Source organism: Heteronotia binoei, chromosome 6, assembly GCF_032191835.1.
Source record: "Heteronotia binoei isolate CCM8104 ecotype False Entrance Well chromosome 6, APGP_CSIRO_Hbin_v1, whole genome shotgun sequence".
Lineage (NCBI taxonomy): Eukaryota > Metazoa > Chordata > Lepidosauria > Squamata > Gekkonidae > Heteronotia > Heteronotia binoei.
Genome location: NC_083228.1, coordinates 142,296,971 through 142,319,918, shown reverse-complemented (window position 1 = coordinate 142,319,918; position 22,948 = coordinate 142,296,971). Strand labels below are relative to the sequence as shown.

Below are 22,948 nucleotides of genomic sequence, written 5' to 3'. Positions count from 1 at the left end.
CGCAGGGGTGATTGTAATCAGGCGAATGAGGTAGGCGCCTAAGCAGAACCGAGGGTCCTCGCGCTTTCCTATCCCGGCTTGCCCCGCGGCGCCTCTCGCTCTTTCTCGCCGACATCTTGGGTCGGTGTTGTTGAGGTGAGAGCGGGGAGCGGGTTTGGGGGGCCGGCGGGCGAGGCGGAGGGGCGGCGAGGCAGCGTCAGAGGCCGGGGATCGCGTGCGGGGAGGGCCGGGCCGCGGGAATAGCCGGGTGCGGGGGCCGGCGGCGGCAGGATGGCGCGGATGCGGGCTGGATGCTGCTGGGAACCGGCTCTCTGCTCCCTCGCTGTGTCGGGGCTGGGCTGCTTGCAGGCCGCGCAGGCGCCTAGGTCTCCTGTTTCCAGCAGTTTCTCCCTGGGGAATGACAAAGAGGGGGCATGTTGGTATCAGCCCTGCCCTTGGAGCTGAACAGAACCTCCAGCGCAGGACCGGCCAAACTGCGGCTCTTTCACACACATTGTGTGGCTCTCAAAGCCCCCACTGCTCCATTGGGTGGCTTAGAGACGGCATTTGTCTCTTTCAATCACTTCTCCAAGCCAAGGCAGCCGGCAGGTTGGGAGAAGGCATGGAAACTTAAAGTTGCTTTCTTTCCACCTCTCCCTCCCTCCCCTCCATCTGTTTGCCTGCCTGCCTGCAGCTCTCTAATATCTGACATTGGCGTCTTGTGGCTCTCAAACATCTGATGTTTATTCTTTGTGCCTCTTCTATTAAGTTTGGCCACCCCTCTTCCGGCTTGGTTGTGGGGAGGGGGCTCTTGCGTTTGCGCCTAGCTTGTGAGCTTTTCGCAGGGGTCTGTTGGAAAGAGAAGGCTGGATGATACGGGTTGGCAATCGTATATAGCGGGGGGTGGCCAAACTTGCTTAACGTAAGAGCCACGTAGAATAAGCGTCCGATGTTTGAGAGCTGGAAGGAAGGCAAATAGATGGGGGAGGGAGTGGGGAAGGAGAGGTGGAAAGGAAGCAACTTTTAACTTTAAATGCATTCTCTGAGCCACTGGCTTGTTGTAGAACTGATTTAAACAGATAAATGCCTCTTCCAAGCCAGCTGGTAGGGCAGTGGGGGGCTTAAAGAGCCATAGTTTGACTACCCTTGATATATAGTCTCTGGGCAATCGCTGTCCTTAAGGCAAACATGGTATCTATTATTCCCTAGGAGAAAGCGTGTTCTCCATTATTTCCTATAGGCAAGCGTCAATTCTCTATTGGCAATCATAGTCTAATGGGCAATTGCTGTCCTTAAATCAGGCCTAATTTCCATTATTCCCTATGGGCAATCATAGGGTGATCTCTGGATAATTGCTGTCCTTAGGTAAAGTCTACTTTCCATTATTCCCTATAGGCCAGGTCTCCACTTCTCCTTGTGAGCAATCATTGATTCTCTATTGTCAATCATGTTTAGTCTGTGGGCAGTTGCTGGCCTTTGGTCAAGCATTTCATGTAGATAGATCCAGGTGGGCAGCCGTGTTGGTCTGAAGCAGTAGAACAAAGCAGGTGTCAAGCGGCAACCATCCAGTTGTCTGATGAAGTGTGCTTCTAGCACGTAAGAACATAAGAGATGCCATGTTAGATCAGGCCAGTGGCCCCTCCAGTCCAACACTCTGTGTCACACAGTGGCCCGGAATTTTTTTTTTTATATATAAACACACACATATACACACTGTGGCTAATAGCCACTGATGGACCTTTGCTCCATATTTTTATCTAACCCCCTCTTGAAACTGGCTATGCTTGTGGCCGCCCCCACCTCCTGTGGCAGTGAATTCCACATGTTAATCACCCTTGGGGTGCAGAAGTACTTCCTTTTATCTGTTTTAACCTGTCTGCTCAGCAATTTCGTCAAATGCCCACGAGTTCTTGTATTGTGAGAAAGGGAGAAAAGTACTTCTTTCTCTACTTTCTCCATCCCATGCATTATCTTGTAAACCTCTCTCATGTCACCCCGCAGTCGCCGTTTCTCCAAGCTAAAGAGCCCCAAGCGTTGCAACCTTTCTTCATAGGGAAAGTGTTCCAGCCCTTTAATCATTCTAGTTGCCCTTTTCTGGACTTTCTGCTTACATTCTGAATAAAACTTTGTTGATCTTAAAGGTGTGACTTGACTCCTGCTTTGTTCTTAGGTCAAGCCTAATTTTTATTATTCCCTATAGGCAGTCATGCATTCTCTATTGGCAATCATGCATAGTCTATGGGCAATCATTGTCCTTAGGGCAAAACTGCTCTCCATTTTTCCCTGCGGGCAAATGTGGTCTCCATTATTCCCTGTGAGCAATCACACATTATTTTATTTTGTCACACAGCCCCGGTTTGGGGGTTTGCTTCCATCTGTGACACATGGCAAATGAATGTGACAGATGCAGACCAGAGGAGTAGAACAAAGTAGGAGTTGAGTTCACCTTTAAGACCATCAAAGTTTTATTCAGAACATAAGCTTTCGCATGCTCCAAGGAATCTGGTACAGTAAGCAGAGCTACATATAGCTGGTAGGCTGTGGTTTGCAATGCAAAATGGTACCAATTGAAAATCCAGTGACAGAATAGTAAAATTAACAAATTGAGCAAACCTTTGATCTGGGAAGCATGAGTATGAGAAAGCAATAGAACAGAAATATTTCAGAATGTGAGAATGTCTGTTAATCACTCTATTGTGGGCCAAAAAAGAGGGCATTTCTTTCTCAGTTTGTCAGAATATGTAGCTCTGCTCACTGTACCTGATTCAGTTTGGTGTAATGGTTAAGTGCGTGGACTCTAATCTGGGAGAACCGGGTTTGATTCCCCGCTCCTCCACTTGCACCTGCTGGAATGGCCTTGGGTCAGCCATAGCTCTGGCAGAGTTGTCCTTGAAAGGGCAGCTGCTGTGAGAGCCCTCTCCAGCCCCGCCCACCTCACAGGGTGTCTGTTGTGGGGGAGGAAGGGAAAGGAGATTGTGAGCCGCTCTGAGACTCTTCGGAGTGGAGGGCGGGATATAAATCCAATATCTTCATCTACCTCACAGGGTGCCTGTTGTGGGGGAGGAAGGGAAAGGAGATTGTGAGCCGCTCTGAGACTCTTCGGAGTGGAGGGCGGGATATAAATCCAATATCTTCATCTACCTCACAGGGTGCCTGTTGTGGGGGAGGAAGGGAAAGGAGATTGTGAGCCGCTCTGAGACTCTTTGGAGTGGAGGGCAGGATATAAATCCAATATCTTCATCTACCTCACAGGGCGTCTGTTGTGGGGGAGGAAGGTAAAGGAGATTGTGAGCCGCTCTGAGACTCTTTGGAGTGGAGGGCGGGATATAAATCCAATATCTTCATCTACCTCACAGGGTGCCTGTTGTGGGGGAGGAAGGGAAAGGAGATTGTGAGCCGCTCTGAGACTTTTCGGAGTGGAGGGCGGGATATAAATCCAATATCTTCATCTACCTCACAGGGTGTCTGTTGTGGGGGAGGAAGGGAAAGGAGATTGTGAGCCGCTCTGAGACTCTTTGGAGTGGAGGGCAGGAAATAAATCCAATATCTTCTTCCTCCTCCTCTGATTAAGTGTGCTTGGAGCACACAAAAGCTTACATTCCGAATAAAACTTTGTTGGTCTTAAAGGTGCACTTTTCTCCTACTTTGTTCTGCTGCTTCAGACCAACGCGGCTGCCCACTTGGATCTAGACCACAGCAGTGTTTATTTTTAAAATGTCGGTCTTGCAATTATTACTGAATGGCAGGTGAAATGACTGCTCGTGGGCCTTCAGATAGCCATGATTATTATTAGTAAATTCATGTGCAGCGTGACCTATTTTGTTATGTCGGAGTTCAGAGTGGAGAAAAGAGATGGGCAAAGTATTTGAGGGGTTTAGACCCCAGACTCAAGAGGTGGCCTTGGTAAGAGGGGCATTTGTGGCTCCCTGTTGAATTCAGTCAAAGGGTTGAAGTGTTGATGCTCCTTTGGCTTTTCTTCCCTTGCAAGTAATGGAAGTGAAGGAAGACTGAAATAGCGTCTCCCCATCCGTCGCGTGTTGAGGTTGAGTCTCGCATCCCACCTGATAACCTTTTTGTGTTTCCTTCTTTAGCCCTGCTGGGGACAGGACTTCAACGCGACACCATGACTGGCAGGTAGGAAACAGGAAATTCTCGGCCCTTTACAGCCTTTGCAGTGTCCCGGGTATTTTATCAGTTGCCCTGTGTTGGTTGTTCAGCAGGTTTTTATGCTGCCTTAGCTTGCTTGTTTGATGGCTGTTTCGGAAAACGGTCCTGGGAGGCGGGTTGTGGCTCAGTGGTAAAGCGTCTGCTTGGCATGCAGAAGGTCCCAGGTTCAATCCCCGGCCACTCCCATTAAACAAAACTGGAAGTCAGTGATGTGAAAGACCTCTGCCTGAAACCTGGAGTCTCACTGCCAGTCTGAGCAGACAATACTTGGTGGACCAAGAAGAAGATGATATTGGATTTATATCCCACCCTCCCCTCCGAAGAGTCTCAAAGCGGCTCACAATCTCCTTTCCCTTCCTCCCCCACAACAGACACCCTGTGAGGTAGATGAAGATATTGGATTTATATCCCGCCCTCCACTCCGAAGAGTCTCAGAGCGGCTCACAATCTCCTTTCCCTCCTTCCCCCACAACAGACACCCTGTGAGGTGGGTGGGGCTGGAGAGGGCTCTCACAGCAGCTGCCCTTTCAAGGACAACCTCTGCCAGAGCTATGGCTGACCCAAGGCCATTCCAGCAGCTGCAAGTGGAGGAGTGGGGAATCAAACCCGGTTTTCCCAGATAAGAGTTTGCACACTTAACCACTACACCAAACTCTGTCCACTTTAGTATAAGGCAGCTTCATGTGTGTGTATATTTATTTTACTTACTAATTTACTGCATTTGTATCCCCTTTTCTGCCCACCAAAGTGGTTCATAATTAAAACAAGCATAATAAAAATAAATCATAAGACCAGCTAGAAAACAGAGCTTAAAAAAAGGGGAAAGACCTATGTGATAAAAAAACCCCCAGAGCTAAACATACATATGTGGGAAAGAAATAGCAAAGTAATGTATAGGGCAGGAAACAACTCCAGGCAAAGTGGAAGTTATGTTCACCTGCTAGATACAGGGGTAGGGAACAGTGGCTCTCCAGATGGGTTTTTTTGCCTACAACTCCCATCAGCCCCAGTCAGCATGGCCAATGGCTGGGGCTGATGGAAGTTGTAGGCAAAAAGCAGCTAGAAGAAAACGACAGAAGGAGACAGACAAATATCTCTCGGGAGGGAGTTCCAAATTTGTTGGTTGTGACCAAAAAAGGCCATTGTCTCAATCCTAATTGGAGCTTTCTTCCCTTGCATAGAACGACTAAGGATTGTCATGCAGATCTGCCTCTCCTCTTTGAATTAAAGGTTTCTGAGGTGCCTCAGATTCTGTATTAAAATCCAACCAGGCCACGTTTGATTGGCTGATCCAACTTGACGACTGCATAGAATAGTTAAATAGGGGATGTGTGTGATGGCTTTCCAAATATGGGGAGATGCATGTTGGTACGACATTTGCTGGAAATAGAGAAGGTGGTTGTGCATCTCTCTACATCTGGATTCTCTCTGCACGTAGGTGTGTCCACGAGTGCTGATTGCACATCATCACGACAGTAGTTTTCTGTGGTGTTCATATTCTTCCTAAGATGGAAGGCAAATTGCACAGTATAAATCAATGCAGCCGGTACGAAGGGATGAACGTTAAGCAAAGCAACAATATTAGGACTGTAGAATTTAAAACTGAGTAAATATCTAGAATAAGATTAGACAAAGCATAGCTATCGACGTGGCATATTAAACAGTGCATGCATGGTAACATAATAGGACAAGATATTCCAGTGCCCTGATAAGGCCAGCCTGCCCTGGCTCTGAAAATGCTGTTAGAATCATAGAGTTGGAAGGGACCTCCAGGATCATCTAGTCCAGGGACGGGGAACCTTTTTTTTCTGCCAAGGGCCTTTTGGATATTTATAACATCATTCATGGGCCATACAAAATTATCAGCTTTAAAAACAGTGCTCCACCGAGGGAGAATGATTCAGGCCGGCAAAATTAATGCAAATAATTGTTTTTCTATTTGAGAGCATGTGGGGAGAGCCTCATTTGGCACACACGCACACCCAACCCACCGCCCTAAGCAAATGCTTTTTTTTTTTTTTAAGCCCAGCAGGAACTCATTGGGGCCAAGAATCCCAGCTACAAATACAAGTTGATGGGGTGTGAACTGGCAGAGACTGACCAAGAGAGAGATCTTGGGGTCGTGGTAGATAACTCACTGAAAATGTCAAGACAGTGTGCGTTTGCAATAAAAAAGGCCAACGCCATGCTGGGAATTATTAGGAAGGGAATTGAAAACAAATCAGCCAGTATCATAATGCCCCTGTATAAATCGATGGTGCGGTCTCATTTGGAGTACTGTGTGCAGTTCTGGTCGCCGCACCTCAAAAAGGATATTATAGCATTGGAGAAAGTCCAGAAAAGGGCAACTAGAATGATTAAAGGGCTGGAACACTTTCCCTATGAAGAAAGGTTGAAACGCTTGGGGCTCTTTAGCTTGGAGAAACGTCGACTGCGGGGTGACATGATAGAGGTTTACAAGATAATGCATGGGATGGAGAAAGTAGAGAAAGAAGTACTTTTCTCCCTTTCTCACAATACAAGAACTCGTGGGCATTCGATGAAATTGCTGAGCAGACAGGTTAAAACGGATAAAAGGAAGTACTTCTTCACCCAAAGGGTGATTGGCATGTGGAATTCACTGCCACAGGAGGTGGTGGTGGCCACAAGCATAGCCACCTTCAAGAGGGGGTTAGATAAAAATATGGAGCAGAGGTCCATCAGTGGCTATTAGCCACAGTGTGTGTGTATATATAAAAAATTTTTGCCACTGCGTGACACAGAGTGTTGGACTGGAGGGGCCATTGGCCTGATCCAACATGGCTTCTCTTATGTTCATTCGCATATTATACCACACCCCCTAATATTAGCATTATTAGGTCACACGCTCATTAGCATATTGTCACACCATCTGGGATAATCAAGTGCAGATTGAACTGGTGGTAGCTGGTTCCCACCCCTCCTTCATGCGGAAACTGCAGCTGCTCCCAGCAGACCTTTAAAGGCACCCACATACCCCAGCAGTAGTCCTTCACAATGCCCAGTACTCAGACTCCATAGAGGGAGGGAGGGAGGGAAATGAAATGGAGGAAAGAAAGGGTAATAAAGGAAAATAAAGAAAGGGGGGAAGAAAGGGAAATAAAGTAGGGAAGGAAGGGGAATTAAGGGAAACAAAGGAAAGGGGGGGAAGAAAGGGAAATAAAGAAATGAGGGGGAAACTTACGTGACAGCGACTTTTCCAGGCCCCACAGTGACCCCAGCCAGGCCCCAGGGAGGCTGCTGCACAGTGTGGTTGCCCCCTACAATCCTCACCGGCTAGCCGGACCCCAGGGAGGCTGCCACGTGGCTCAGCTCAGCCCAGCAATCCCTGAGGGTCAGTCCAAGTGATCTCAGGGGCTGCTTACGGCCCTCGGAACAGACATTCCCCACCCCTGCAGTAGCAGCATGACTCCTGATACAGACTGGAACCTGCTGTGGCACTGCAGCGTGCAGCTTGCATGAGAGGCCTTGGTTTAACCCTGCGTGTCCTTTGTCCCCCTCCAGGTTGTGGTCCAAGGCCACTTTTGCTGGCTACAAGCGAGGTCTCCGCAACCAGAGGGAGCACACAGCCCTCCTGAAGATCGAGGGGGTTTATTCCCGCAATGAGACAGAGTTCTACTTGGGCAAGAGATGCGCCTACGTGTACAAAGCAAAGAAGTAAGTGCCTGATCGCCTCTACCGGTGACGGAGAAGGAAGCACGAGTTTTGTGTGTGATGCTTCTAACATGCTTATTAAATTTGCTAATGATACAAAATTGGGAGGGGTCGCAAACACAGTAGAAGACAGAAACAAGATACTGGATGACCTTGACAGAACTGGAGAACTGGGCTGAAACCAATAAAATGAATTTTAACAGGGATAAATGTAAAGTTCTGCATTTAGGTAGAAAAAATCCAATTAATGGTTGTAGGATGGGGGAGACTTGACTTAGCAGTAGTATGTGCGAAAAGGATCTTGGTGTCTTAGTGGACCATACACTGAACATGAGTTAACAGTGTGATGCGGTGGCTAAAAAGGCAAACACAATTTTGGGCTGTATCAACAGAAGTCTAATGTCCAGATCACATGATGTGATGGTATTGCTTTACTCTGCTCTGGTAAGACCAAACATGGAGTCTTGTGTTCAGTTTTGGGCGCCACATTTTAAGAAGGATCTAGACAAGCTGGAACTGGTCCACAGGAGGGCGACGAAGATGGTGAGGGGTGTGGAGACCAAGTCCTATGAAGAAAGGTTGAAGGAGCTGGGGGTGTTTAGCCTGGAGAGGAGGTGGCTGAGAGGTGATAGGATCACCATCTTCAAGTACTTGAAGGGCTGTCGTATAGAGGATGGGGTGGAATTGTTTTCTGTGGCCCCAAAAGGCAGGACCAGAACTAATGGGTTGAAATCAAAAGAGTTTCCGGCTCAACATTAGGAAGAACGTCCTGACCGTTAGAGCGGTTCCTCAGTGGAACAGGCTTCCTCGGGAGGTGGTGGGCTCGCCTTCCTTGGAGGTTTTTCAACCGAGGCTAGAGGGCCATCTGACAGCAATGAGGATCCTGTGAATTTAGGGGGAGGGGTTTGTGTGTCTCCTGCATTGTGCAGGGGGCTGGGCTAGATGACCCTGAAGGTCCCTTCCAACTCTAGGATTCTATGCTACACATTTGGAACAATATGCTGCTGGGTGAATAACCCCAGTTTGGAGGGAGGAGGATTAATGACCGGAGTGTTGGACTTGAGCCTGGGAAGCTTGAGTTCAGATTCCCGCTTGGCTGTGATGGTTAGTGGAAAAGTTGCAGTTTTTGCTTCACCTACCTGATAAGGTCACTGACAGTGTGGTAAAGGGACATCTAGCTTGCTGCTCTGACTGCCAGGGTAGAAGAGTGAGTTGCAAGTATACTATTACTACCTCTGCCACCCCCTAACCACACACACAATTAAAACTTTTAAAATTCTGGTACTGGAGAAGTTTGCAACCGTTTTCATTCCAGGATCAGGTTTTTACGATGCTGCTAAAAATGCTAGCATCTGGAAACTGGAAGTAGTTTTTCTAGACCGGCAGTGGCCCATTCCCTGCCTGAAATTGGAGGAAGGGCCTAGCTTGAAAACGACAACCCTCTTTCCCGTTGGACCTCAGCTAGTAGCCTGGGGAATTTCCCCTTTCTTGTTGCAGTTTACATAGAAGAGATGGTGGCTTCTCTTATGTTAGACTTTTCATTGAAACCCCCCTTTCCTGCAGGTTAATCAGTTGGACAAGGATTGGTGTCTGACCCTTAGGCCCACAGAAAAAATCGATAAAGGGAGAGAGAGATCACTTGTACGACAAAGACAGTGCAGCCAAAGTTGTAGTGACCGAATAACTAAGAATGTATTGAAACAAAATCATACAAATATGTTCAATAGAAGACTAAATAGCAATAGGAAAGGAAAGGTCCCCTGTGCAAGCACCAGTCGTTTCCGACTCTGGGGTGACGTTGCTTTCACAACGTTTTCACAGGGTGGTTTGCCATTGCCTTCCCCAGTCTTTTACACTTTCCCCCCAGCAAGCTGGGGACTCATTTTATCAATTTCGGAAGGATGGGGGAGCTGAGTCAACCTTGGGCCGGCTACCTGAATCCAGCTTCCGCCGGAATCGAACTCAGGTCGTGAGCAGAGAGTTCAGATCGCAGTACTGCTGCTTTACCACTCTGCACCACGGGGCTGCTAAATAGCAATAACAATTCCCCAAAAGTTTCACAGTCCCATCAAAGGAGTCCCAATGACCGGGAGGCCTGACTTGATTCTTCCTGCTTCAAATCCTCTTCTAGCACAGGGTGCTCCAACCGCATCTCTCAACCCAAGGCAAAAGCTCAGGGAAAATATCAAAGTGTTTCTGATACATCAGTAAGTTGCAAAAAGCGGCAAAACCCGCAAGATACTTTTCCAGTGCGTCCAAAGACTGCACATCAAATGCCCAATGGACAAATGGGACAGAAAGTCTCCAGTAAGATTTCAGAATGGCACTAAACTCCAAAAGGCTCAAAAAATTGTCAGGGTTTGAACCCTTGGGCAGAACTTTGGAGATTGGCATCCCAGCGTTCTGTCTGACTCTGGAGACCAGCAATGTTATATCTCCCAGTGGTCTTAAGTCACTTATTTTGTGCTGTTGGAAACATTTTCCCCAGGCCGCTTTTGCACTCCTTCTGCCTTGGCCCAAAGACACTTAATGGGTCACACCTTTGGATCAAAAGGCACTCAGTTGAATGTTCACCAGCATGTTCACTGGTCATTAACTACAGTATTGGTCAATTCCTTGCAGAGCAATGCATGGTTATAGGATGGGGGAGACTTGACTTAGCAGTAGTAAGTGTGAAAAGGATTTAGGGGTCTTAGTGGATCATACGCTGAACATGAGTCAACAGTTTGATGTGGTGGCTGAAAAGGCAAATGCAATTTTGGGCTGTATCAACAGAAGTCTCGTGTCCAGATCACATGATGCAATGGTTTCACTTTGCTCTGATAAGACCTCACCCGGAGTATTGTGTTCAGTTTTGGGCACCACCTTTTAAGAAGGATAGAGACAAGCAGGAATGGGTCCAGAAGAGGGCGACGAAGATGGTGAGGGGTCTGGAGACAAAGTCCTATGAGGAAAGGTTGAAGGAGCCTGGGGATGTTTAGCCTGGAGAGGAGGCAGCTGAGAGGTAATAGGATCACCATCTTCAAGTCCTTGAAGGGCTGTCCTAGAAAGGATGGTGCAGAATTGTTTTCTGTGGCCCCAGAAGGTAGGACCAGAACCAACGGGGTGAAATTAAATCAGAAGAGTTTCCAGCTCAACATTAGGAAGAACTTCCTGGCCATTTGAGCGGTTCCTCAGTGGAATAGGCTTCCTCCTTGGGAGGTGGTGGGCTCTCCTTCCTTGGAGGTTTTTCAACAGAGGCTAGAGGGCCATCTGACAGCAATGAAGATCCTGTGAATTTAGGGGGAGGGGTTTGTGAGTTTCCTGCATTGTGCAGGGGGTTGGACTAGATGGCCCTGGTGGTCCCTTCCAACTCTGTGATCCTATGATTTGTCTGTTTCTCTTTGCCAGCAACACAGTGACGCCCGGAGGCAAACCCAACAGAACCAGAGTGATCTGGGGGAAGGTGACCCGTGCTCACGGGAACAGCGGCATGGTGCGAGCCAAGTTCCGCTCCAACTTGCCCGCCAAGGCCATTGGACACAGGATCCGAGTGGTGAGGAGCTTGGGGGGGTTCCTGGACAGAAATGTTCACCTCGGGGACATTGTCTTTCAAAGGAACAATGGAGCAAGCTGCTCTGCCCTGGTGCATTGTGGGGGAGCCAGTTCTTTAGCTACAGGGGCTGCCGGATGCCACTTGGCTTCCGGGTCCCCTCAGCATGATGGGGGCTGAGGCAAGAGCGCTTGCATCAAGGAGGCTTTGCACTTGCATCTTGTTAAACCGCTTAGCTCAGCTGGCAGGCTAGTTTAACTGGGACGCTTCTTAAGAACATAGCATAAGAAGAGGCTTGCTGGATCAGACCCTCTAGTCCAGCCTCCTGTCTCACTCAGTGGCCAGCCAGTTCCTCTGGAGGGCCAACAACAGGGCAGAGAGGCTGAGGCCTTCCCCTGAGAAGAACCTCAGAAGAGCCCTGCTGGATCAGACCAGTGAGGGTCCATCTAGTCCAGCATCCTGTCTCACTCAGTGGCCAGCCAGTTCCTCTGGAGGGCCAACAACAGGGCAGAGAGGCCAAGGCCATCCTAAGAACATCAGAAGAGCCCTGCTGGATCAGACCAGTGAAGGTCCCCCTAGTCCAGCCTCCTGTCTCACACAGAGGCCAACCAGTTCCTCTGGAGGGCTCACAACAGGGCAGAGAGGCCGAGGCCATCCTAAGAACATTAGAAGAGCCCTTCTGGGTCAGACCAGTGAAGGTCCATCTAGTCCAGCCTCCTGTCTCACACAGTGGCCAACCAGTTCCTCTGGAGGGCCAACAACAGGGCAGAGAGGCTGAGGCCTTCCTAAGAACATGAGAAGAGACCTGCTGGATCAGACCAGTGAGGGTCCATCTAGTCCAGCATCCTGCCTCACACAGAGGCCAGCCAGTTCCTCTGGAGGATCAACAACAGGGCAGAGAGGCCGAGGCCTTCCCCTGAGAAGAACCTCAGAAGAGCCCTGCTGGATCAGACCAGTGAAGGTCCATCTAGTCCAGTATCCTGTCTCACCCAGTGGCCAGCCAGTTCCTCTGGAGAGCCAACAACAGGGCAGAAAGGGAGGCATCTGGGATTTCCCATTCTGTTATTTTATTTGAACTGGAAAACGTTTTCCAGCTGTTGTTCTGAGCCCCATTGAACCATCGGGAAAGCTAGGATGTAAATGCTTTCATTAAATAATAAGCAAGCCTCGTGACTAATCCAAGTCTTTGCATCAGATCGAATTGATAGATAAGTAGGGCGGGGGGGCAAAATGCTTTGGTGTGAGTCCCGCACAGCACTCCAAAGAAGTCTCTGGATCACATCAGAAGTCGTCGCCCCTGCTTTTTCTCTTTCTGTAACGCCATGGACAGTTGTCACAGAAGTTAAATCCTAGGGGAGAGCCAAGGGACAGTTGGTTGTTGTAGATTTTCCGGGCTGTGTGGAGGGAGAACGCCAGTTTTCTGGGTTACACTTCTGAGGATGCCGGTCACAGTTGCTGGCGAAACGCCAGGTCTCACAATGCCAAGACCGTAGCCACGCCTCAGAAAATCTACAACAACCAACATAGTCTGGCTGGAAAAGCCTTCGACCACTTACAGCCAAGAGACCCTTAAAGACAAGGAGTGCATGGCGTCTTGTGACAGGGTCCTCTTTTTGGGGGGCAGAAGGGGCGCTATGGCCTCTGTGGCAAGGTACTGTTGTGCCGTGAGAATCTCAGATGATGGGTTTTGGGATCTGTTCTCCAAGGGATCTGCTTTGTCCTGCTGGACAAACCGCTCCTGGCGTCGAATAATATTTTCCTGTAGTCTTGGAGCATCCTGGATGTATAGAGCTAAAGACATGTGATCCGGTTTGGTGTAGTGGAGAGCCGGTTTGGTGTAGTGGTTAAGTGTGCGGACTCTTATCTGGGAGAACCGGGTTTGATTCTCCACTCCTCCACTTGCACCTGCTAGCATGGCCTCGGGTCAGCCATAGCTCTGGCAGAGGCTGTCCTTGAAAGGGCAGCTGCTGTGAGAGCCCTCTCCAGCCCCACCCACCTCACAGGGTGTCTGTTGTGGGGGAGGAAGGTAAAGGAGATTGTGAGCCGCTCTGAGACTCTTCGGAGTGGACGGCGGGATATAAATCCAATATCTTCTTCTTCTTCTGATCACTCCAAATTTTTGAACGCCGCAGGAGAAAAATAAGCCCTTCTCAAGGATGCCTGCCTGGGACATAGCAGATTTACAGCGTATTCCTCAGAACTGGATTTTCTTAACCTGCACAATTCATTAGACAGGCTTAGTCTCTTCCTTACTGTTTTTTCTCTTTCTCTCTCTCTTTTTTTTTTTAAACAGATGCTGTACCCATCAAGAGTCTAAATGTGGACAGGAAATAAAGTTTACAGTATATTACACTTTTGTATATTTGGTCTTATCTTGCCTTTTTGTGACCAGTCGCTGAGGTTCAGATATGGGAGAGGACACGTTCCACAAATGCTGATCAGTGAAAGGTTATTTGCAGTTAAAAGGCTCTGCCATAAAATGAATTAAGCAGTGAGCCCTTTTCAGGTTGATCTCCGTTTCTAGCTTTCTTGCCCTCCCTTCACCTTTGGCTTCTGGAATTTCAAGAGTCTTCTAGATCTCCCATCCTGCTCGGTCATCTGCACCTGCAGAGCCAGTCTGGTGTAGTGGTTAAGTGGGCGGACTCTTATCGGGGTGAACCAGGTTTGATTCCCCACTCCACCACTTGCAGCTGCTGGAATGGCCTTGGGTCAGCCATAGCTCTCGTAGGAGGTGTCCTTGAAAGGGCAGCTGCTGAGCTAGCAATGCTTTGAGAGCCAGTTTGGTGTAGGGGTTAAGTGTGCGGACTCTTATCTGGGAGAAGCGGGTTTGATTCCCCACTCCTCCACTTGCACCAGCTGGAATGGCCTTGGTTCAGCCATAGCTCTGGCAGGAGTTGTCCTTGAAAGGGCAGCTTCTGGGAGAGCTGTCTCAGCCCCACCTATCTCACAGGGTTTGATCCCCGCTCCTCCACTTGCAGCTGCTGGAATGGCCTTGGGTCAGCCATAGCTCTCGTAGGAGGTGTCTTTGAAAGGGCAGCTGCTGAGCTAGCAATGCTTTGGGAGCCAGTTTGGTGTAGCGGTTAAGTGTGCAGACTCTTATCTGGGAAAACCGGGTTTGATTCCCCGCTCCTCTACTTGCAGCTGCTGGAATGGCCTTGGGTCAGCCATAGCTCTTGTAGGAGGTGTCCTTGAAAGGGTAGATGCTGAGCTAGCAATGCTTTGAGAGCCAGTTTGGTGTAGGGGTTAAGTGTGCGGACTCTTATCTGGGAGAACCGGGTTTGATTCCCCACTCCTCCACTTGCACCAGCTGGAATGGCCTTGGGTCAGCCATAGCTGTCGTAGGAGTTGTCCTTGAAAGGGCAGCTGCTGTGAGAGCCCTCTCAGCCCCACCCACCTCACAGGATGTCTGTTGTGGGGAGAGGAAGGTAAAGGAGATTGTAGGCCGCTCTGAGATTCAGAGTATAGGGCGGGATATAAATCCAATATCTTCTTCCTCTAACGAAGCCTTCTCATGGCTGCTAGCGCATTGTGGTAGGCCAGATCCCAGGGCAGTTAGAGCCTTCATCATACGAAAGATTATTTGGGGGTGGCTTTCAGAACCTTTGTGCTGTTTGTAGAGGCACATTTGAGCACACGCTTTCCAGGCTTCGACTCATGAGGGTCGGAAGGGGCCGTAGAGGCTTTGCGGTCCAACGCCCTGCTCGGTACGGGATCAGCCTAAGCATCTGGAACTGGTGCAGAGGAGGGCGGTGAAGATGGTTAGGGGTCTGGAGAATCTAATCCCCTTTCCAAGCTGTTCATTCCTGTGGCTAAAACAACCTCCGGCAGCAAATCCCACATTTGCGTGGGGTTGGCACCGGCTTGGGACACCTGAGGCCCTAACACCATCCCTAAGAATAGCCATGTTGGATCAGGGCAATGGCCTATCCAGTCCAACACTGTCAGGAGGTCCACCAGTGGGACCAGGGCACTAGCAGCACCAGGAATACAGAGCATCACTACCCCAGACAGAGAGTTCCATCTATAAAAAAGGTAACAGTGGTGCTCTCTGCAAGCACTGAGTCATGACCGACACATGGGGTGGCGTCACATCCCCCCCCCCAGCAAGCTGGGTAATTTTACCGACCTCGGAAGGATGGATGGAAGGCTGAGTCAACCTTGACATGGTCTCAAGAAAACTTTTTCTTTCATGCTGGGTGCAAAATGGTCCGCTGCTGGGAAAAACTGAAAGCAAAAGAAGAAGGGGACGGCAAAAGAGGAGATGGCTGGACAGCGTTACTGATGTAACCAACACGAATTTGAGCAGACTTCGGAGGCTGGTGGAAGACAGGAGGGCCTGGCGTGACTCGGTCCAGGGGGTCGCAAAGAGTCGGGACTCGACCGTGCGACTGAACAACAACAAAACAATTGCTTGACCGGTCGCCAGAGTTTTTGTTAATTGCATTTTCTACTAGCTATTTGTGTGAGAAGTATTTTTCAGCCCTATCACTGATTAAAAACCCATCAGAAGAGCCGAGCAGATGTCGATGCAGGCCTTCGCCTCGGAAACTGTTCCTGCAAAATGGCAACAGCAGATTTTGCGCTGGCTTTATTTGACTTCAATGTTGCTATCTAAAAAATTCAGTTGTATTCTATGGTGTTTATTTCTGCCTTAGCTGTCCCTGAAATAATGCTCTCATTTTCACAGGTCCCGAGTGTAAAAGGCTTCAAAACCACTGTGCTAAACCATTCCGCCGTTAACATCTGCGTTTCCACCAAGGAGGGTAGCTGGTTAGCATAGGGTCAGGTGGAACAGGAATTAATCCCCCCGCACACACACACTCACTGCTGTTTTTAGATCCAGGTGGCAGCCGTGTTGGTCTGAAGCAGAACAAAGTCCAGTACCGCCTTTGAGACCAACAGACTTTTATTCAGAATGTCAGCTTTCGTGTGCTCTAAGCAGACTTCATCAGACTATGGAATGGGGTACAGTGAGCAGAGCTACAGAGAGCTGGTGGGGTTTAGAATGCCAAGTGGAACAAACGTGGCCAAAGGGGACCCGATAGATGTTGTTTACCTTGACTCCCAGAAAGCTTTTGATAAAGTTCCTCATCAACGGCTCCTTAGTAAGCTCGGGAGTCATGGGGCGTTTTCGCACTGACCTTCAAGTGGAGCGACCACCCTCTTCACACCGGAGGATCTGCGCGGATTTCGCACAAGAAGCGCCGGAGCACCCAAAAGAGCCGGCGACTTCCGTCGCAAAAGCCGCTCAAGCGTTTTCCTGCTTCTTGGCGGTTTCCGTTTGAGCGGGTTTCGCGACGGAAGTCGCCGGCTCTTTTGGGTGCTCCGGCGCTTCTTGTGCGAAATCCGCGCAGATCCTCCGGTGTGAAGAGGGTGGTCGCGCTACTTGAAGGTCAGTGCGAAAACGCCCATGGAGTAAAAGGACAGGTCCTCTTGTGGATCAAAAACTGGCTAATTAATAGGAAGCAGAGAGTGAGTATAAATGGGCAGTCTTCGCAGTGGAGGACGGTAAGCAGTGGGGTGCCACAGGACTCAGTACTGGGTCCCATGCTCTTTAACTCGTTCATTAATGATTTGGAGTTGGGAGTAAGCAGTGAAGTGGCCAGGTTTTCAGATGACACTAAATTGTTCAGGGTGGTGAGAACCAGAAAGGGTTGTGAGGCACTCCAAAGGGATCTGCTGAGGCTGGGTGAGTGGGCATCAACGTGGCAAATGAGGTTCAATGTGGCCAAGTGCAAAGTAATGCACATTGGGGCCAAGAATCCCAGCTGCATATACAAGTTGATGGGGCGTGAACTGGCAGAGACTGACCAAGAGAGATCTTGAGGTCATGGTAGAGAACTCGCTGAAAATGTCAAGACAGTGTGCGGTTGCAATAAAAAAAGGCCAACGCCATGCTGGGAATTATTAGGAAGGGAATTCAAAGCAAATCAGCCAGTATCATAACGCCCCTGTATAAATCGATGGTGCAGTCTCATTTGGAATACTGTACAATTTTGGTCACTGCACTTCAAAAAGGATATAGCATTGGGAAAAGTCCAGAAGAGGGCAACTAGAATGATTAAAGGTTTGGACACTTTCCCTATGAAGAAAGGTTAAAACGCTTGGGACACTTTAGCTTGGAGAAACATCGACTGCTAAAATGATAGAAGTTTACAAGATTATGCATGGGGTGGAGAAAGTAGAGAAAGAAGTCCTTTTCTCCCTTTCTCACAATACAAGAACTCGTGGGCATTCAATGAAATTGCTGAGCAGTTGGATTAAAACAGAAAAAAGGAAGTACTTCTTCACCCAAAGGGTGAGTGACATGTGGAATTCACTGCCACAGGAGGTGGTGGTGGCTACAAGCATAGCCAGCTTCAAGAGGGGATTGGATAAAAATATGGAGCTGAAGTCCATCAGTGGCTATTAGCCACAGTATATTACTGGAACTGTCTGGGGGAGTGATACTCTTTATACTTGGGGTGGGGGGACACAGTGGAGGGGCTTCTAACCCCGCTTGTGAATCTCCTGAAGGCATTGGGCGGGGGGGTTGGCCACTGTGTGACACAGAGTGTTGGACTGGATGGGCCATTGGCCTGATCCAACATGGCTTCTCTTCTGTTCTTATGTGACACAGAGTGTTGGACTGGATGGGCCGCTGGCCTGATCCAACATGGCTTCTCTTATGTTCTTAAAAGTTAAAATCCAGTAGCAGAACAGTAAAATTAACAAATCCAGAAATCCTTTGATTCTGCTACCGGATTTTAACTTTGTACCACTGCATTCTAAACCCCACCAGCTCTATGTATAGATACTCAGAAACATCGAGGTGCATCTTGGTTTTTATAGTTAAAATGTGTGGATTGATTTTATTGTCTGTTGTTTTTAACATGCGGCTTTTGAACTGTTGCTAGCCGCCCTGAACCCGTCAGGGGAGGGTGGGATATAAATTGGATTAAATAAATATGTAGCTCTGCTCAGTATACCTCATTCCTTATCTGAAGAAGTGTGCTTTCTAGCACACGAAAGCTTCCATTCTGAATCAAACTCCGTTGCTCTTAAAGGTGCGACTTGCATGCACTGGAGCCACTGAAAACTCAGACTGACTTTCCTGCGCGCTCGACCCGGTTGCTGCGCAAGCTGCCTCTTGCTGGGGCGAGTGGAGGATTCCCGGTAGGGACCCTAGGTGGCGCCTGTGCCGGCTTCCTTCAAGGCTGCTGCTGCCTTGGAGCCGCGGAGGGGAACCGGCTTCTTGCGGCCAAGAACGGTGCATGCGTGGTCAGCCGGCCAGCTGTTGGTTCTTGGTTTGCCAAGTCCAATTCGAGAAACATCTGGGGGCTTTGGGGGCGGAGCCAGGAGCAAGGGTGTGACAAGCTTAATTGAACTCCAAGAGAGTTCTGGCCATCACATTTAAAGGGACCACACACCTTTTTAAATGCCTTCCCTCCGTTGGAAATAATGAAGGATAGGGGCACCTTCTTTTGGGGCTCATAGAATTGGACCCCCTGGTCCAATCGTTTTGAAACTTGGGGGGTATTTTGGGGAGAGACACTAGATGGTATACTGAAAATTTGGTGCCTCTACCTCAAAAAACAGCCCCCCCCAGAGCCCCTGATACCTCCAGATCAATTCCCCATTATACCCTATGAGAATCGATCTCCACATAGGGAATAATGAAGTGCTCAGCAGACATTTCCTTCCCCCCCCCCACTCCGTTTCTAGCGACTCTGAAGCGAGGGATTGGCCTCTACTCACAAGTTGCAGCCAACTTCTTCAAAGTAACACAGACACCCCATCCCAAGAGGAAGCCTTTCAATCGGAGAGCTGCTGGCCAGCTGGCTGGGAGCGGGAAGGAGCCTGGGAAAGCGGGAGAACCCCACCTGGGGACTGGCAAGCCTGGTTGGTTCTGTGAGAGAGCTTGGGGAAAAGTCTCCCCCTCTGGCCCTCTGCCTACAGTTAAATCCCCGGTTTGGAGCCTGGAGGCCCTCCCCTCGCTTCAGGGTCATCAGAAATTGGGGTGGGGGAAATGCCTGCTGGGCACTCCCAACAGCAGGGGTGGGGAACCGTTCTTCTGCCAAGGGCCATATGGATATTTATAACACCATTCGCGGCCCATGCAAAATTACCAACTTCAAAAACAGTGCTCCGCCAAGGGAGAACGATTCAGGCTGGCAAAATAAATGCAAATAATTGTTTTTCTCCTTGAAGTCATGTGGGTCAAGCCTAATTTGACGAACCACCCCCCCCCCCCCCGGCCTGCCGCCCTAGGCAAATGCATAGGTCCAAGGCTTTTTTGTAGAAAAAGCCCAGCAGGAACTCATTAGCATATTAGACCACATCCCCTACTATTAGCATATTAGGTCACATGCTCATTAGCATATTAGAAGAAGAAGATGAAGATATTGGATTTATATCCCACCCTCCACTCCGAGGAGTCTCAGACTAGCAGCTCACAATCTCCTTTCCCTTCCTCCCCCACAACAGACACCCTGTGAGGTAGATGAAGATATTGGATTTATATCCCGCCCGCCACTCCAAAGAGTCTCACAGCAGCTCACAATCTCCTTTACCTTCCTCCCCCACAACAGACACCCTGTGAGGTGGGTGGGGCTGGAGAGGGCTCTCCCAGCAGCTGCCCTTTCAAGGACAACTTCTGCCAGAGCTATGGCTGACGCAAGGCCATTCCAGCAGGTGCAAGTGGAGGAGTGGGGAATCAAACCCGGTTCTCCCAGATAAGAGTCTGCACACTTAACCACTACACCAAACTGGCTCTCCTCAGGCCACACCACCTAGGGTAATCAAGTGCAAATTGAGCTGGTGGTAGCTGGCTCCCACCCCCCCCACCCCTCCCTCTTCATGTGGAAACTGTGGCTGCTCCCAGCAGACCTTTAAAGGCACACACATACCCCAGCAACAGTCCTTCATAATTCCCACCACTTGGGCTCCCTGAGGGTCAGACCAAGTGATCTCGAGGGCCGCAAACGGCCCTCGGGCCTGATGTTCCCCACCCCTGCCCTATGGAGACCAATTCCCATAGGGTGTGATGGGGTATACGTGTTCGCTAGCTAAGCCCAAGTTTTGCATACAGGTGCTTTTTCCCAGAAGCTGACCTGTCTTTCTAAATTCTGTGAAAATTCCAATTGATGTTAAAAAAAAATAAATCTGTTACTGTATTATTAGGAGGCATAAGCCCACTTGTCTGCTGGGCTTTCAGCTGTTATGGCAGGCCCCCCTCTTCAGCTGAATTCTGTACCTGGAATCCTAGAGCTGGAAGGGACCTCCAGGGTCATCTAGTCCAACCCCTGCACAATGCAAGAAACTCACAAACACCTCCCTCTAAATTCACAGGATCCTCATTGCTGTCAGATGGCCATCTAGCCTCTGTTGAAAAACCTCCAAGGAAGGAGAGCCCACCACCTCCCAAGGAGGAAGCCTGTTCCACTGAGGAATCGCTCTAACTGTCAGGAAGTTCTTCCTAATGTTGAGCTGGAAACTCTTCTGATTTAATTTCAACACACTGGTTCTGGTCCAACCTTCTGGGTCCACAGAAAACAATTCCACACCATCCTCTATATGACAGCCCTTCACGTACTTGAAGATGGTGATCTTATCACCTCTCAGCCGCCTCCTCTCCAGGCTAAACATCCCCAGCTCCTTCAACCTTTCCTCATAGGGCTCGGTCTCCAGACCCCTCACCCCTCAGAATCCTAGACTTGGAAGGGACCTCCAGGGTCATCTAGTCCAACCCATTGGTTCTGGTCCTATCTTCTGGGATTACAGAAAACTATTCCACACCATCCTCTAGATCGGGGTGGCCAAACCTGCTTAATGTAAGAGCTACAAGACATGAACATCAGATGTTTGAGAGCCACAAGAAGAAAGGGAGGCGGGGAATAGATGGGGAAGCGAGAGGGAGAGGCAGAAAGAAAGCAACTTTTCTTCAATGCATTTGCCAAGCTGCTGGTTGACTAGACTTGGAAAAGTGATTTAAAGAGAGAACTGCCTTCTCCAAGCTGGCCAACAGGGCAGTGGGGGCTTCAAGAGCCACACAATATGTGTGAAAGAGCCACAGTTTGTCCACCCTTGCTCTAGGCGACAGCCCTTCAAGGAAATTAAGATGGCAATGGTGGCCTGCAAGCCTTTGCCCCTTCCCCCACAAATGCCTGCTCGCTGACCCCTTCTCCCCCGTATGCCTCTCCAGAATCCCCGCTAAAGTCACCCTGGACAGGAAGAGTTTGTGCAAGCTGAAGAGTAACATTGTATTGTATGAGCAATTGACTTACCACAAAAGCGGCCAGTGGAAGGTGAACGAAACACAGGCTGAACCTAGGACCTGCGTAGCCACCGCACTTGCCAGATTTCGGTCTGCTACCCAAATGAGGACTGATACATATTGTGGTATTGTCTACACCCCGTGGCGCAGAGTGATAAAGCAGCAGTACTGCGGTCTGAACTCTCTGCTCACGACCTGAGTTCGATTCCAGAAGAAGCTAGGTTCAGGTAGCCGGCCCAAGGTTGACTCAGCCTTCCGTCCTTCCGAGGTCGGTCAAATGAGGACCTAGCTTGCTGGGGGGGAAGCGAAGATGACTGGGGAAGGCAATGGCAAAACACCCCGTCAAAAGTCTGCCGTGAAAACGTTGTGAAAGCAACGTCCCCCCAGAGTCGGAAACGACTGGTGCTTGCACGGGGGACCTTTCCTTTCCTTTCCTACATCTTTCAACTTAAGGAGTCATATGACAGTGGACTGTAGTACCGTTTCACAAAATTGATGACAAATAATTGTATTTTGAACAAAGCGGTAGACAAGTGCACCTTTAAGACCAACTAAGTTTTATTCAGAATGGAAGCTTTCGTAGGCTCTTAAGCAGACTTCAACAGACCAAATGGGAATGGCAAGCAGCGATTCTTAATATAAGTGGGCAGTGTAGAATCACGGAAATGTTTTTAGCAGATTAAAAGAATCACAAATAGGGATCTGTGTTTGTCAGTGTAGGACAAAACAGGGTTAAAAAAACATTGGAGGGTGATAAAAAGCAGGCTGCTGTCGTAGGTGAGGGTGCCATAAATCTAGGTAACATTCTGGCTTTGTTAGTTTAAATAGAGGACATGGTTTCTCAAGAGATGATAACATCCATATAGTTTGTCATAAGATGGGTTGGTATATGCAATAAGACAACACAGCCAATATCCCCCATTTGAGTATAATATAATATAAATATAAAATATAAAAAGACAAAACTCAAACACAAAAAAACCCAAATATTCTGATACACTGTTCTAAAAGAGAAATAATATAAGTTAGCCCTTAGAAAAACAGGGCGCAACAAAGTATAGTGGAAGGTGGTTTAGTATATGTAATGAGATAAACAGCCCACATCCCTCATTTGAGCATGTCAACACACACAAAAAACAACCACCATTATTCTGATACACTGTTCTAAAAGAGAAATGCATTGGAACACTGGATGCACAGCTATACTCAGTGAGAGCTGGTTTAGCATATGTAATGAGATAAGAAGAAGATGATGATATTGGATTTATATCCCGCCCTCCACTCCGAAGAGTCTCAGAGCAGCTCACAGTCTCCTTTACCTTCCTCCCCTACAACAGACATCC

General features: G+C 48.9%; 1 protein-coding gene across 1 annotated transcript; it reads left to right on the top strand.

The window, feature by feature from the left end:
- Positions 1 to 20: 20 nt before the first annotated feature.
- Positions 21 to 13,700, top strand: RPL35A (ribosomal protein L35a). Its single transcript, XM_060242844.1, has 5 exons — positions 21 to 135; positions 4,071 to 4,113; positions 7,669 to 7,821; positions 11,209 to 11,353; positions 13,644 to 13,700. The coding sequence occupies exons 2-5, from the start codon at positions 4,103 to 4,105 to the stop codon at positions 13,665 to 13,667; spliced, it is 333 nt and encodes a 110-aa protein (XP_060098827.1). The 5' UTR covers positions 21 to 135; positions 4,071 to 4,102; the 3' UTR covers positions 13,668 to 13,700.
- Positions 13,701 to 22,948: the final 9,248 nt, after the last annotated feature.

Excerpts from the sequence above, each read along its gene's own strand:
- RPL35A (XM_060242844.1), top strand. Across the intron at positions 7,822-11,208 it reads TACGTGTACAAAGCAAAGAA|CAACACAGTGACGCCCGGAG; the intron begins GTAAGTGCCTGA and ends TCTCTTTGCCAG. Across the intron at positions 11,354-13,643 it reads TTGGACACAGGATCCGAGTG|ATGCTGTACCCATCAAGAGT; the intron begins GTGAGGAGCTTG and ends TTTTTTAAACAG.